At 29.2% G+C, this 17,194-nt stretch overlaps 2 protein-coding genes and 1 pseudogene across 2 annotated transcripts; 1 reads left to right on the top strand and 2 right to left on the bottom strand.

The window, feature by feature from the left end:
• The first annotated feature begins 243 nt into the window (after nucleotides 1-243).
• Nucleotides 244-8,342, top strand: LOC130981501 (1-aminocyclopropane-1-carboxylate oxidase homolog 3-like; annotated as a pseudogene).
• A 1,280-nt stretch (nucleotides 8,343-9,622) lies between these two features.
• LOC130981500 (1-aminocyclopropane-1-carboxylate oxidase homolog 1-like) lies at nucleotides 9,623-12,407 on the bottom strand. Its single transcript, XM_057905092.1, has 3 exons — nucleotides 11,884-12,407; nucleotides 10,762-11,083; nucleotides 9,623-9,945 (listed from the first exon to the last, which is right to left on the bottom strand). The coding sequence occupies exons 1-3, from the start codon at nucleotides 12,405-12,407 to the stop codon at nucleotides 9,691-9,693; spliced, it is 1,101 nt and encodes a 366-aa protein (XP_057761075.1). The 3' UTR covers nucleotides 9,623-9,690.
• Nucleotides 12,408-15,450: 3,043 nt separating this feature from the next.
• Nucleotides 15,451-17,185, bottom strand: LOC130982724 (1-aminocyclopropane-1-carboxylate oxidase homolog 12-like). Its single transcript, XM_057906796.1, has 2 exons — nucleotides 16,308-17,185; nucleotides 15,451-15,911 (listed from the first exon to the last, which is right to left on the bottom strand). The coding sequence occupies exons 1-2, from the start codon at nucleotides 16,500-16,502 to the stop codon at nucleotides 15,657-15,659; spliced, it is 450 nt and encodes a 149-aa protein (XP_057762779.1). The 5' UTR covers nucleotides 16,503-17,185; the 3' UTR covers nucleotides 15,451-15,656.
• Nucleotides 17,186-17,194: the final 9 nt, after the last annotated feature.

Here is a 17,194-nt window from a genome sequence, read left to right as displayed (position 1 = left end):
GCTGAATTTTTTTTGCTGTGAATCAATAGCTAACATCACTTCTTGGAGCCAAAGCACAATTTTAAGGGTGTATGTGAATTTGGAAACCTCACTAGCAAATAATTTGCTGTTGCCATCATCTCTTTGGTTGAGTCCAAATTAGATTTTAAATTCCTAATTTTGTGGTTTGAATTAAAAAAAAGGTGTAGAGGTTACAGATAGTTCAAGGACCAAGGAATTGACTTTGCGGAAAAAACCCTAGCCATGGATCAAACAAGATACCAAAAGGAAATTGATTTTCATTTGAGCTCAAAGAGAAAGAATCGAGATAGAGCAAAGTGTGTAACTTCACAAACTAAGTTTGAAGTCTTAGAAACATTGTACTTACACTAAAGGAGCACTCCGCCAAGATGAAGAACAAATTTTTGAGTTCAGAAATTGGATTTGACGCATAGACTCAAGGCTGTAAATCATCATCTCCTTCATGGTTTACTGTTTGTATTTCTGTTTCAATGTTATATATTTTTTTTTGTATTCATTCAAAGATAAAAGGTAAGAAAGAAAGGTATTGAGAAAAATTCATTGAGTGAAAAAGGTTGAGAAAAACACTTTGAAAGAAAAGCCAAGAGTGATTTCAGATTTCTTTTTGTTGTAATTTCTGTTTTGTGTCATGTACTTAAAAAGTATCTCTTACTAAGTTGGGTAAGCACTTAGTGTGTTAAGTCTAGATAGTTACATAACCAAGTCAAGTTTATATTAAAGTTTGAGTGTTCCAGATAGGATTACGTTGAGTTATAGGGAATCGGTGTATGTAATACTTGAAAAAATAGTAAAAATTTCACGAAAGTTGTGGTGAAGACTAGATAGGTTGCATTATATTTGGCAACTGAACCAAGATATATATGGCTATGTCATCTTTTTCTTTCCTCTATTTCTATTTTCACGATTTATAAGACAAAATAAAATTGTCTCCTGCATAATCATTTTCGCAGACCAATCAGCAACTAAGTTAAAAATTTTGGTTTGAAGCTTTATTAAAAAAGTTTTAAAGAAGGCCTTAAATTCAACCTCTCCTCTTTCTCTTGGCCATCAAACACCTTAATGATAATACGAAAAGAGAATGTACACGAACAACGTTTTTTTTTTTGAACAACTTAAATAATAATATATTAAAAAGAATTAATTTTAATTTTAAAATTAAATCTTAAATTAATTAGGTTTAATTATAATTTCGAATATTTTTTATTTTTGCTGTAACCGCTCTCTCGCAATCTTGTGCCATCACTGCTGTATCGCGTGCTCCCTGCAGCTGTTGTATCGCGTGCCTCTGCAGTTACTGTCTCGTTACTTATTTCTTATCAATTAAGTCGGATGTTCATTTTACTATATATATGAATGGTTCTTTTCATTCTAAAGTGAATGTTTATTTGGATATACCATTAGTATTTTACTTGATTTTCTTGATTCTGCATGCACATACATGTTTCGTAAGATGTTCATTTTATTATATATACAGATTGTTCTTTTCATTAAGATGTGAATGTTTATTTAGGTCATACCATCTGGATGAACGAAGCAAAGCAGCACGTGATGGAAGTGGCGAAGACACAACGCAGCGACGTGAAAGCAAGGGCAGAGGTGCAGCGTTGAAACAGTGGCGGAACAAGACATTTGGCTCAGCAATGATGCGACGTTACGGAAGAAAAAAGAAGGCGCACAACGGCAGCATCACTTGCAGGAAAAATAGAGGCGGCGCGACGCATGGAAGAAGGTGCATCGGCTGCGTTAGTTGTGAGAGGCACAAGGACGATGCAATGCATGGAGAAGAAAGTATAGAAGTAGTGCGGTGTGTTGTTTCTTTAGACGGTGACAACGAAAGTAAGGTGTATTGGTGACAGCGCGATAAAAAAAGAAGAATGAAACAGCTTTAGTAAAAAGAGAAAAAGATAGACCATGTAAGACTAAAATCGTAATGGATAAATAAAATGAAATATTTTTTATTTTAATGGATCTAAAATACAATCAATTGTTTATATTATTTATACCCCATGATCTATTCATTAGAACTCATATTAAAACCACTAGTTTGGTTGAACCTATTTTTTAAAGTAAAGTTATATGAAAATATCTCTATATAGATAATAATTAAGAACTTAAGATATTAATATGTATTATTTTTAAAAAAATTAACTAAATATGTTAAATTATTTAATATTTTTTTAATAGTTATCTAAACAAAATGTTAAAGTGATTTATCACCTTTATCATATAGGAGACGACATCATAACTATTTTTTGAAACTGGTGTGATACGCATCTGTGTTATTGGAAATAAAAATAAAAAATAATATTATTAAAGAATAAAATATGTTATTAAAATGAGAAATTATAGTTACCATATTTTTTGGTATATTACTAAGTGTATGGTATAAAATTTAATTTTTAATGAATATTAAAAATAAAAAAACATACACAAAAATAATACAATAATAATAGTATTTTTTAATGAAATTTTTCGTAGAGATTGAACTGAAAAAATAAAAAGAAATTGAAAGCCTTGTTTATTGGGCGAAAATAGATGATCCTCAGTGGGTTTCAGATATGAGTTTCCATGCTTTTAAGGCTTTCACCATTATTAATTTGAAAATAATAATATAAAATTGTGTGTGAAACACAGAGGAATGAAACTTCAAACTTGTATATATATATATTGGTAAATTCTAGCCTATCCTTCCTATAATTTACCTTCTGTGACATATTATTTTTTAATTGGTTGCTATGTTAACTATGGTTAAACTATTGATAATTAAATTATAGCCCAAATAGGTGATTATGTAATTTACTAAAATATTAAAAATTCAGAAAAACCTCAGGAGGGCAGTTCCAGAACTGTTTTGCTAGAAAAGGAGAGTTGAGGGAAGGGCGAAAGCGAGTCGGCTGCTTGAGGGTGAGAACGACGGCGAGCGTACGGCTTCTTCGACGGTGAGAACAAAGGTTGGGGACTGGGGGCACTAGTGAGTAAAGCCCGCCTTCTTGGTGTTATCATCGTTCTGCTTCTTCGTAGCCATTGAAGCTCAAGTTATGAACTCTGAATGGGGATGATTGATAAAAATATAACTTTATTTTTGAATGTTTATAGAAATTATATATTTATCCCTCTTATAAAAAATATTTAATTACAAAACTACCCTACTTTAGTTAACATATTAACTCTTATTGAGTTAAATTAACTCAAACTAAAACTAAGCATCCAATTAAAACATACTACGTCACGAGGGGTAATTTACAAGTTGAAATAGAAGGGATTGAGTAGAACTCACCATATATATTTTGGACAATTCAACTTTCGCACATTTCATATTTATTGCTCTTTCTCTCCTAAAAAAAATTGCTATATCTAAAATTTAAATTTAATATATATTTCTTAAAATATTAAATACTTAAGAGTTAGTGTTCTACTAACTCATCATTAATTTTTTAATTAAAAATTTGGAAGTTTAAATCTCACCTTAAATATGAAAATATCTCGTGTGATAAACTGCCAATCCTAAAAAATAAGATAATACTAAGAAGACAAAAAAAAAACAGCTTGAATTTATCTTATTTAATATTTATTAATTGTTGCAACAATTAATGAATGCTAAATAAGACAAGTTATAGCTATTTTTGGCTGATTTTCTTTGGTTATCAAATATTTTCGTAAAAAATATTTATCATGTAGTAACCCTCAGTTATAAAAATATAAATATAAATAAGTTATAATTTATTTTATAAAATTAGAATTCTTTATTTTTAGAAAAAAAATATTTTATTATCAGTAATTGAACTAATTTTATAACTATTTGAATTCAATCAAATTCATATTATTATATATATAAATATTTTATGATGAAATATTTTACATAATTAAAACTATAATTCCAGTAATTTATAAATAATGAAACTTATATGTATATTTTAATTTGAATAATTGATATTTTAATTATTTAAAAATAGAGTTTAGATCATAATATTATTATCGAGTTTGATACTTAATTATATGAATAAATATCGATACTCTTTGATGAACTTAGCTTTGCTAATATTTCACCAAATATCTTTTATCCTTAAATTACTAATATCATTTATATTAATAACTCATATACTTTCAGCTTTATATATATTATTGCTATAATTGTATTATTATTATTACTATTACGTTTATTATTATTATTACAACATAATTATCATTACTATTGTTAGTATTATTATTATTACTAATCATAAAGCATGGAAATAAAATGCGGCTTCAATTATGGATTACGTTGCATATATATATATATATATATATATATATATTATTACATTAATCATATTATTATTATTATTATTATTATTATTATTATTATTATTAGGCATGTACGCAAGGCGGCAGCCATTTAGCTAATGGAAAGCCTTTCTATACATATACATATATGTAATAAATAGTTATGAGAATTGTTAGCTTTATTATATCATTAGCTAGCTTTATATATAATAGTATCATATGAAAGAATAAGTAACATTTACTTTATTACCATTATTATATTTACGCCGCCATACATATAATATATACATACAGAAAACGAAGGAATGAGAGACGAGAGAGAAGAGTGACCGAGAGAGAGAGAGGCATAAGAACGTAAACCTCTTCTAACCTTTCGGTTTCGATTTCTTACAATCCGTAATTCCAATAAAAAATTTAATCCGGTAAGAGTATTCGTAACCTTCTCCTCTACATGTTGGCACCATTTTTTATTAGTGGAAGTTGACAGTGACGTAACTCCTCTTTCCTTTGGGTTTGGCTAACGGGAGTTTTATGAGGCATAGACGATTCTGGACATTTTCTTCTTCGATAGCTCAGTCAAAAAGCTTCTCCGGAGCTTTGAATATTTTGATTCCATACGAAGGTATGGTTTTGGTTTCTCGTAGTTAATATTTAATGTCACGTGAAAACTTAGGCTAGAAGACCTTAAGATAGGAATGAACTGAGTGAATAATTGATGGTTTGTGTATATGGTATAAAATGTGAGGTTTAGCTGTTGTCAATAATTTGCTGTTGAAGTTGGTCGGTTTGGAAAAATATTTAATATTGGTATTTGTTTGATTATGAAATAATTTGTTACTGAAAATGATTTGAGTGACTGAGAGGTGTTTGGTTTGATAGTTGGGACCCTTGAAGGGTGGCAGAAATTTGAGTCTTAGAGGAGATAATGCCAAAATTTCTTTAAGAATTGGAGTTTGATTTGAGGTGGTATTTTAAAAAGAAAGAGATTATTATGTGGCTTGTGTATTTGAGACTATTTGTTGACCCTCTGTCGCAAGATGTGACCGGGCACTTTAACTCCCCGGATTCCCCATGGGCATGCATATAAATATGAATATTGAATATTATTGAGCTTGGAGTTTAACTCCATGGAATACTATATTATTGAGCTTGGAGTTTAACTCCATGGAATACTATACTATTGAGCTTGGAGTGTGACTCCATGGAATATTATATTTGAGCTTGGGGATGCGCGCACAGAGGGACTGTCCAATGGTTAACTACCAGGACTTGTCGGGTTGGCTGTATAACCGACAGATGAGACTCATCAGCCATAGGACAGGCATACATCATATGCATTTGTTTGTTTGCTTGAGTGTGCATTGTTTTGGTTTGCTTAACTGTTTAATTCTGCTTATCCGCTACTTATTCTACATGCTGTAAATGCTTCTCTATCTGTGTTTTCCTTACTTGAACTATATGTGTATGTTTTGTGAGATATCCCTCTTGACGAAGGTGTGAGGAGAGAGAGTTGTTCCACCAGTGATTCGGAGGATTGGAGGCGACAGAAAGTGAAGTATTAAGTTAAAGTTAGATTCAGAACTAGAATACGTTAGATAACTTACCTAACTTTTGGTTTAGTTTATTTAATTTAAGAATGATTTTGAGTGTCGGAGTTCTAGGAATGCCTCTGGCTTTTCTGAGACCTTTTATATTAACTATGCGGGCACCTTTACCATACTGAGAACCTCTGGTTCTCATCCCATACTATGTTGTTGTTTTTCAGATGCAGGTCGAGAGACACCTCGTTGAGCGTCTGGATATCCTCCTTTCAAGCAAAAAACTACCTTTTTGACTGTCATATCTTGATTTTGGGCTATGTATACATGTTTATAGAATCTCCACATGTACATTTTGTGTTTTGTCCCTCCTAGAGGTCAACTTGGAGATACAGGGGTTTATTTTGTGGTTTGAGTTTTATTTTGGGTTGTATATATATATATAATCATATACTCTGGCCGGCCTTAGCTTCGTAGGTCGAGTCTGGAGCTTGCTATCTAAGTTTTGGAACCTTGATATATATATATGTTTTCAGCTCCCTTTTGATTTTTTTTCCTGTCCGTTTTACAAATATCCATACGAGTGTGACACGATTTCATGTTAATCGTTTTTTATTAGCTTATCTTTCAAGGCTCCTAGATATGACTTCATTCAACTATATCTATGTACATATCCTTTTCTTTTAGAAGTCGTAATACATTGCTACCTCTGCCTTACGACTTAAGCGTAAGGCTCTGTGTGGTAGGGTGTTACATATTACACCTTAAACTGTTTTTAGGGTTGCCATCAAATCTTAACCACTTTCTAATATTGGATTATGTATGTTTTAATAATCAAATAAAGTTGGCTTTCATGTACCTATAATTGATTGCACTCATACCTTGTCCAAGAATTGATATAAGATATTATAATTAAGAACTCCGCTAGGCAATCAAGGCAAAATAACATTACATGCATGCGTTTCCTACTAAACACTGAAGTCTTGAAATAGCAACTTTTTTTTATGGAGTGGAACAGCTGGCACTGATGAATCTGGTTATGATAGGTACAAGGAGTTAAGGCTTCTTGATGAGACAAAAGAAGGTGTGAAGGGTCTTGCTGATGCTGGTTTGACTAAGATTCCAAGGATCTTCATTCACGACAACCTTAACACTTGTTCCTCTCATCATGTCAATGCTAATATTCCAGTCATTGACTTGGGATCACTGCATGAACAAGGTAACTCATCATCAAGGCATGAGATCGTTGAGAAAGTGAAAGATGCGTGTGAGAAATGGGGTTTCTTTTAAGTGGCCAACCATGACATTCCAAAGAGTGTGTTGGATGAAATGCTTGATGGAGTGCGTAGATTTCATGAGCAGGATTCATAAGCAAAGAAAGAATTCTATTCACGTGATATGTCAAAAAGAGTGTATTTCCTGACCAAATTTTGATCCTCGCCAACTTCCCTCTGTTTGCAGGTACTTGTACTACTTTCGAGTGAGTAACAATAAAATTTTATGGTTTAAATTTAGCTAGATTTTACGAATTTGATAACATTGTGCAGAATTTCAGTTTCATGCAGTGTAAAAGAGTTTTATATAATTATCTAATTATATATTATTGCATCAGTAAAAATAATTTTAAATTCAATACTTAAAAAATGGTCTAAACGTACGAATTTGATAGGTAAACTTCACCTGTATTACTTTTCTTATTTTAATAAACTTTCACTTCTAACTTTCTTTAGTTTTCTCTCGCTTATCCTCTTCCCTTTATATGATTTCTAGTATTAGTAACTTTTGGAATATTGATCAAGGGTTACTAACTTTCTCTCTTACTAATGTCAAATCAATTTATTACTTGCAGAGATATAATGATGGAATACTCAAACAGAGTCAAGAGACTAGGCCTAACTCTGTTTGAATTGTTTTCTGAAGCATTAGAACTCAAACCCAGTTACCTTAAGGACATAGATTGTGCAGAAGGGATTTTCCTGCTTGCCCATTATTTCCCATCTTACCCTCTGCCAGAACTGACTTTAGGGGCAAGTGGCCATTGGGATACTAGCTTCCTCACAGTTCTTCTTCAAGACCAAGTTGGTGGCCTCCAAGTCTTCCATGAAAACCAATGGCTGGTGCTTTGATCATCAATGTGGGTGATATGATGCAAGTAAGTTCAATTCATCAATTATCTAAATTAAAGGAGATGTATACTTAATTAATATTAATGACATTAATTATGTAAGTAACAACTTTATGTATGTTTGGTCATCATTCTTAACAGCTAATCACAAATGATAAGTTTGTGAGCTCTAGACATAGAGTTCTGGCTCCAAAAGTAGGTCCGCGAGTTTCGGTAGCATGCTTTTTCAGGCAAGATCATCCTCCTGGGACTTTCAAGGTTTATGGACCAATAAAGGAGTTGTTGAGAGAAGAAAACTCTCCAATCTATAAGGATATAACCGTAATGACTTGATTACATACCAAGACTCCATAGGGCTAAATGGTGTCAAGGCACTAGAACACTTCAAGTTGTAAAGTATGCATGAAGAATTTGAAGAGAAACTGGCTGAAAGTCATGCAAGTTTGTTTTATTTGGAGTGTATGTGTTGAAGAAGTGATGAGAGATTCTGAATTAGCATGTGTCTTATATGAATGAATGTCAAATAATTTGGTTTTCTATCTAATAATAATAAGTTCATGTATGTCCAAATGCCATAGCTTGGGTATTTATGTAGTATATGAAATAAAAACCCTAAGCCTCGTGTTGGTTAAGTAATTTGTATGTATCAATTAAAAGTCACAAAGTTTAGTTTTTGTTGAATGACAATCATGTTAACTATTAGGTTGCGTTTGTTTCTTGGAACTGAGATCGAAAGATTAATTATAAGTATTATGTTTGATGATTTAAAAATTTCGAAACACAAAGTTTTAGTTCCTTCAATACCTCTAAAAAGTGGAGATACAGAAAGATTGAAATTTTAAGGGACAAAAATTAAAACTTTTCAAATTCTAAATCTACCTTATAATTTTTATATTTATCTTAAAATCAAATATGATATTGAAGCATAACTCAGTTAAATATATTTTATATCATATATAATTCAGTTTGTGTCACTTAATTTTTGTCTTTCAATTTTAGTCTCCCTTTTAAATACAACCTTAATACTGTTTGTTTGTGGCTATATGTTGTGCTTCTAATAAAGCTCTTAAATGCATATATTTTGAAATATTTGTATGAGTTTAATTAAGATTATACATAATTTTTTGACGACTTTTAAAATCATATCGAAATTGTCTTTGATATATAATTTTGAAAAAAAACTGTTAATGAAAGATCTACCAATGTATGTGTGTCTTAGACAATTTTTAACACCGTAAACAAGTAGTATAAGATGGAACTTTCTGCTTTTTGGTTAGGCATTATATTGTGGCAAATCTCAAAAGAATCAATTTCCACTATGACTGCTATATTCGTCTTCACTTGCTCTTGTTACGCAAAATAATATTTTAGCATGCAATGAAATGTTATCGATAACTTGGCTTGTCATGTGGCTAACGTGCCATATATACGACAAGTCGACAATGATGCTACGTATGGTACAAATGATGGACCACTTTCTTTATTTAAGATAAATTTCCTTATATGAACAATTTTTGTCACAAATACCTGAATTATTTAACCAATACTCAACTTTTATTTCATACTAGATATGTATTACATCAAAAGCATTTCAACATGAATTTATTAGAGATAAAAAAAAAAAAAAACAAATTCAAACTCAAATACAGTAATTTGGAATCTCTCATCACTTTAACACACTCCAAACCAGATTTGCATAACTTGCATCAGCCAATTGTATTTTCTACTCAAATTCTTCATAGTTTACAACTTGAAATGTTCTAGTGCTGAAACACCGTTTAGCCCTATGGAATCTTGGTATGTAATCAAGTCATTTACTGTGATATTTTTGTAGATTGGAGGATTCTCTTCAGTCAACAACTCTTTTATTGGTCCATACACCTTAAAAGTCTCGGGTGGATGATCTTGTCTGAAGAAACATGCTACTGAAATTCGTGGACCTATTTTAGGAGCCAAAACTCTATGTTTAGAGCTCACAAATTTATTATTTGTGATTAGCTGCAAAAAATAACAAGATGTAAAATTTGACGTTAGATAATGTCATTTAGCCCTCTTTTTTAATAGGTACATTAGTTTTGAAGTAATGTAATAAAATTCCACACATGACTTAATATGCAAAGATAGAGTTTTGCTATCTATTCTAATTTTATATTTCATAATTATTCTTCCAATATATATGAAGCATTAGTTATAAAAGCAAATTCATTTATTAATATATTATGATTTATAAACATAAAAATTACACCAATTTTTTATTTACTGTTCATTTTAGTCAACTAAAAAAAATTACCATCATTTGTAAATATTTATGAAACAATTTGTTTTTCTTTATCAATATAAATTATTTTTAAATGACTATTCACAAAAGATATTTTCGTATAAAAATAATAGTATGATTTGATATATTTAATTAAATTATTTAATATAATATTTATTTAAATTAAATTTTAATTATTATATTTACATAAAACTTCATGTGAGTAGTTATTTTTTTTATTCAATTAATTGATTTCTTAATTTCTATACTTTAACCATAAAAATCACACTTATTTACCGTTAAAAAAAAAGACTAAGGGACTAGTATTTTTATTAAAATTTAGTTAGCACTACTTAATCAGTAAAAAAAAGTGAATAATTTTATATTATTATATGTAATCTCACACCATCGAAAACATTAATAATAACTAATTGATGATTATAAATCACAAAAATTGGCTAGTTTTAAACACTTTTCAAAAAAAATACCAATTAAAAAAAAAAACGGTTAGAAGGATACATGTATTCTCCTAATAAGATAATTGATGAGGTTATTACCTGCATCATATCACCCACATTGATGATCAAAGCACCAGGGACAGGTTTGATATCAATCCACTGGTTTTCATGAAAGATTTGAAGGCCACCAACTTGATCTTGAAGAAGAACCGTAAGGAAGCTAGTATCCCAGTGGCCACTTGACCCTAAGGTGAGTTCTGGCTGAGGGCAAGATGGGAAATAATGGGCAAGCATGAAAAGCCCTTCTGCACAATCTATATCCTTAAAGTAACTAGGCTTAAGGCCTAATGCTTCGGATAGCAACTCAAACAGAGTTAGTCCCAATCTCTTCACATTGTTTGAGTACTCCATCGTTATATCTCTACAAGTAATAAATTTATTTCATATTAATCATTGATATGAAAATCTATTTTACCTTCAAAATATTATAAAAATTTCTATAAAACAACATTTTTCATTAAAATATATAGGTGTATTAAAATAGATTAAATTTATTGGACTAGTTCATTTACCTATTTAAATGAGCACAGTTTATCTCTAAAATTAATCATATTTAAATTTTGGGTTAAACATACTAGTCTACGAATTAAATAGGCAGGCCGTTTAAATTTTTTACACTTAAAAAAAATTAACATTTTTAGGTAATATTTCTTTTGATCTGACCAAAAAATGCTATTCATCAACTAAGAAAAACTATTGTTTAAGATCTTTAACTTAAAAATAATTTTTTGTCAAAATATTTTTCAAAAGATAAAATATAAAAATAAAAAAGTGAGTCCTTTTTAATCTATTGGACTGACCATAAACAATCCAGACTAAAAAATTATAACTCGTGAATAAAACAAGTTTAAAAGAACTAGTCCGTTTAATTCGCAAATTTAGATGGATCGAGTCTAAATGGACTAGGCTAGCCCGTTTATCGGCCCAAAAAATACATGAAAAAAATCATGACTAAATTAAATTAAAAATAATTAGACAAAACTAAAAGTAAAAAATCTTACTAAAACTATAAAATATATAATATAATATAAAATAAATACTCTAACAAAAATATTTTTGTATGAAAATAAAACTAAAAACCGTTAAATAACTTTATATAAAGATATTTTTTTACAGTAAAGAAAAGCTTATTACCAATTAACCAGAGAGTTATAGAAATACCTGCAAACAGAGGGAAGTTGGTTGGGATCAAAAGGGGCAGGGGATAATGCACAATGAAGAGTGTCCCTCCAATTAGCTGATGGAGCTGTATACAAATCAAAGTTGGTCAAAAAATACACTCTTTTTGATATATCACGTGAATAGAATTCTTTCTTTGCCTCAGAATCCTGCTCATGAAATCTACGCACTCCATCAAGCATTTCATCTAACACACTTTTTGGAATGTCATGATTGACCACTTGAAAGAACCCCCATTTTTCACATGCATCTTTCACTTTCTCAATGATATGATGCCTTGATGATGAGTTACCTTGTTCATGCAGTGATCCCAAGTCAATGACTGGAATATTAGCACTGACATGATGAGAGGAACAAGTGGTAAGGTTGTCGTGAATGAAGATCTTTGGAAGTTTAGTCAAACCAGCATCAACAAGACCCTTCACACCTTCTTTTGTTTCATCAAGAAGCTTTAACTCCTTGAACCTATCATATCCTCCATCTTCCTGGTTATTAGTGACCACCATGTTAATTAATTCCTCTCCCTTCCCAATAAGCTATGTCGTCCTATGATGGTATGGAATGATGCTATATATTCTCTCTCTAGATTACTTCTATAACACCGCCAATTTTTTGGATAGATAAAAGGAATGTTAGAAATGATAGGAGAGAGTAATAGAAAAAGATTTGTGTGTATTTAAATTATGATTTTATGAGTTGTAGTCATTAATTAGTTATCAATAGTATATTTAATGGTGTGAGATTTCATCTAATAGTGGAGAATCACTTATTTTTGTTTTGTTGGCTAAGTGCGGCCAGATTTTAATGCCCCCTAGACTTTTTCTTTAAGATATATGTAATATGATTTAATATATACTGATATTTATAGGTGTTGAGAAAATTAAAATAATAAAAACGTAATATTCTATAATAAATATTAAAATATGATAAATAATTCTAATGAAGATTAATTAATTCTGTATTTTTTATAAGGAATAAATTTGAGTAATAATGATTATGAGTTAATTATCAATTCGTACCGAAAAAGATTCACATGCTAACAACAAAATTCTTTAAAGATATTATTGATAAAATATGAAAATAACTTTTAAATAATTTAAAAATACGATAAAAATAATTAATAAATATTATATTTTTTATAAATATAAAAATATTTTTTATTTGGTAAAAAATTTATTCAATTGATCTAAATTTTTATAGCAACATTTAAATAAATATTTAGAAGGTATACAAAAAATTTAAAACAAAATTTCATCTCTAGATTTTTTTTAAAATGAAGTCACTTACAATAAAAAATTTTTTAAAAATATTTACTTCACATAAAATTACCAAAATTTAAGAATAAAAATATTTTTTAATAATATTTAAAAAATTATATCAAAATTTTATATTTAATTTTTTAAATATATTTAATATTTATTTTTTATCGTATTTTTAAATATTTTAAAAATTTATTTATCGTTAGAATTTTAAAAAATTATTTTTACCAACTATATAAATTTTGAGTCACTATTTTTAATAGTTTACTCTAAATGAATATTTAAAGATGAGTAAACGGAGAAAACAAAAGAAAGGGCAGAGAAAGAGAAAGAGGACGGTGCCTCATGCATGATGAATGGTCGCAATGTGCGCCGGGTCTTCTATTTAACATGTTTTCGTTTCAGTACAGTAAGAATATAAAAAAAAACCATATTTTTCTTTTCTTAATTTATTTCTCATTATTTCTAAGTCTATATAGTATATACTTTTCTTTTTTTATAAAAATGTTAAGAAATAAAAAATATATAAACATTATTTGAGACTACCCTTCTTCGAGACGTGGGAGCGTATGATTTGATATTGGCCATGTCATGTGGAACGGGGTTTTGAAGAAAATTAAAGTTTCAAGTTATGTGATTTAATTGATTTAAAGTTGACTATTTAATTGGTTAGTCTAAATAATATTTTAAAAAAATTGGCCTCCGTATTTTGGGGGGTTAAAGTCGAATTATATTTTGTGTCATCTAATTATTAGTAAATATTTTAAAAATATAACTTTTGACGAAAAGCATTAAAATATTATATTTTTAATGTTTCAAATAATTTTTTTCTATATTAGATAATATAATCATGTTATCTGTATAATCAAGGAATAGGGACATGAAAAAAAGAACTATGAATCTAGACTACTACAATTAATGTCGATACTCGATAGAGTCACTTCTAAGTGTCAGCCATTATTGTTTTAAAAGAATAATAATATTAAATAATAAAAAAATCTTATATATCCAAATTCCAAAGGAACCAAGGGTCTTTTTGGGCATTCATTGACCATATATATAAAAGAAGTTAGGATCAATGTCAAAATAGGCTAGCTGAAGCTAAAGTTTTGCATACAAATCATGTGACTCGATATATCAAATAAAATAATAGTGTAACATTAGTACTGAAATTCTACTCACATAATTGACATGAAGAGTATTTCTAACAGAGTATTAATTTTGATAATTTTTTAAAATAAATTAATTTAAAATTAAAATCTGTATTAGAATTAATTTATAAAATAAAATTAATATTATTTTAAAAATACAATATCATCTTAATAAAAAATAAAAAAATTGTTATTTGTTTAATTATTTTAATAAAATAATTATAAATAATATAAAATTCGAAATAAATTAAGATTAAGTATTAAAAAAATAAATTTTATTTTTAATTTCAAATCACTATTTATGACATATAGTTTCACAAATATTTTTATAAAATTTAAAATAAAATTAAAATTAAAACTAGTATTAAAGATACTCTAAAATATGTGATGTAAATCAATTGCAATCATACAGCTCCTATTTCTCATTATTGAGCATATATGAATATTTTTTTTATTGGGATATATCAATATAAATGTACAGCTAGAATGCATTATTGTTACACGACAATCTTTATCATGCCTTAATCAATGTGATTAATGCACACAACCCATTCATTCGTACCCCTTTTTTTTTTTTTTTTTTGCCAGGATTCGTACCCTTAAATATGGTGAAACAATGTGGCCTTTAATTGGCGAATCTTAGACGATCCAAACTCGAAATAGAATATGTTTTAAATATGGTATCATGTAGTAATTATGAGCAAGATTAAGGTGAATGCAGTAAGTTAGCAATTCATATGATTAATTAGTGCATGAAAAGATAGATAAGATTTTTTTTACACATAAAAAAAATTATAATATTTTACATTAATTATAATTTATTAATACATTGGAAATTCATGTAAAATAAGACTTATAATATTAACACTATTTATAATTTTAGCATTTTAATTAATGATAAATCTGAATTTAGTTGTGCAAGTACTATAAAGAAGAAATACAAATAGAACAGAGACAATTGCCTAAATGAGTATACTACTACTAGGATTCTCATCACTTTACAGAGTAAAATAATGCTTTCATTTTTTTTTTGGTGACTAAATAATGCTTTCATTTAACTCTCAAGGTTAATTTTATAGTACATCCAAATTATATTAATCTCTCAAATTCCAAATCAAATAAAATAATACAAAAAAAAATGAACACAAACGCATCTAAAATTAGGCATAAATTAAGTAATAAGTCACAAATGTACCCAAACAAGAAAAAAAAAGTAGCCTGTTACATAACTTAATAGTTTTCTATATCATGAAGACATGATCACAACTTCACAGATTTCAGAGTTCTTATTTCGTACTCAATTTGAGGAAATGCTGAAACTCTCAATTGTGTGTATGTATTATTATTATAGCTTGAAGTGCTCTAGTGCAGAGACACCATTTAGTCCTTTTTCATAATAGTGCGTAACAAACTCCTTCACTGTGATATCTTTGTACATTGCAGGATTTTCTTCTGTCACCAACTCCCTTATTGGTTCATATACTTTTGAAGTCTCAGGTTCAAGATGCTGTCTAAAAAGGCATGCAACCGAAACTCGTGGACCTATTTTTTGAGCCAGAACTCTGTGCTTGGAGCTCACAAACTTATTGTTTGTGATCAGCTGTTAAAAATGTTAGAGACATTAATTCACATTGCCATAAAGTAGTGTGTAAAACAATTATACTATGGGGAGTGCTATTATCTTGAACAATATGAACAACCACCAATCAAATACAAGTACACTACATCCTAATTAAATTTATTCTTTTAATCCTATTAATTCACATTGTTCAAGAATGTTATTAGTTACCTATACTTTTCCTTATACTATATCTACACAAAAAATTAATTACTTAAATTAATCACTCGTACAGAATATACGTTAAAATATAAAATATATATTGAAAATAAATTAAATAATATATACATTTATATACAAAAATATATAGTGACTAATTTAGGTATTGATTTTTTTATATGCTTATATGTAAAAATATCTATAAAAAATAATCACCACCTGCATCATATCACCAAGGTTAATAATGAGAGCATTAGAAACAGGAGTGATATCAACCCATTGGTTTTCATAGAAGATTTGAAGTCCACCAACTTGATCTTGTAGGAGAAGGGTGAGGAAGCCAGAATCCCAATGGCCACTTGTTCCCAGAGTGAGTTCAGGCTCAGGACAAGGAGGGTAATAATGATTAAGCATGAAAAGCCCTTCTGCACAATCTTTGTCTTTAAGATAATTGGGATTAAGGCCTAATGCTTCAGAAAGCAATTCAAATAAAACTAGTCCCAATTTCTTAACATACTCTGTGTACTTACTTATGATATCTCTGAAAGGGAATTAGATTTTACAATCATGAAAAACAAACATTAGTTAGTAATGTAAATCATGAATAGCCAGAAGAGACAAAATTCTAATAAGATTATGGACTTATGGAGCAATTATGCCAATTAAGTTGTGGTGACCAAATGAACTGATAAGTCACTACTCACGACTCACTAAAGAAATTGTTTGCACAGCTCTTCTGGCTTTAATTTATACACTAAACTTACTAATAAATAATACAATTCATATCATGGGCTAAAATTTGAATGGAACCAACTAACTACTATAGCATAGTGGAGTTCTGTTCTATTGTTTCTACTTTCTAAAAATAGAAAATAGAAAGTAGAAACCATATGTACCTGCAGATTGAAGGAAGTTGGTGAGGATCAAGAGGCCTTGGAGCCATTACACAAGAGAATGTATCCCTCCAATTAACCGCAGGAGTTGTGTACAAATCAAAGTTGGTGTTGTACAACACCCTCTTTGAATCATCACGTGAATAGAATTCTCTCTTCACCTCCGAATCCTGCTCATGAAATCTGCGCACCCCATCAAGCATTTCATCCAGA

This window comes from Arachis stenosperma, chromosome 5, assembly GCF_014773155.1.
Source record: "Arachis stenosperma cultivar V10309 chromosome 5, arast.V10309.gnm1.PFL2, whole genome shotgun sequence".
Lineage (NCBI taxonomy): Eukaryota > Viridiplantae > Streptophyta > Magnoliopsida > Fabales > Fabaceae > Arachis > Arachis stenosperma.
This window is presented reverse-complemented; position numbering and strand designations above follow the sequence as displayed.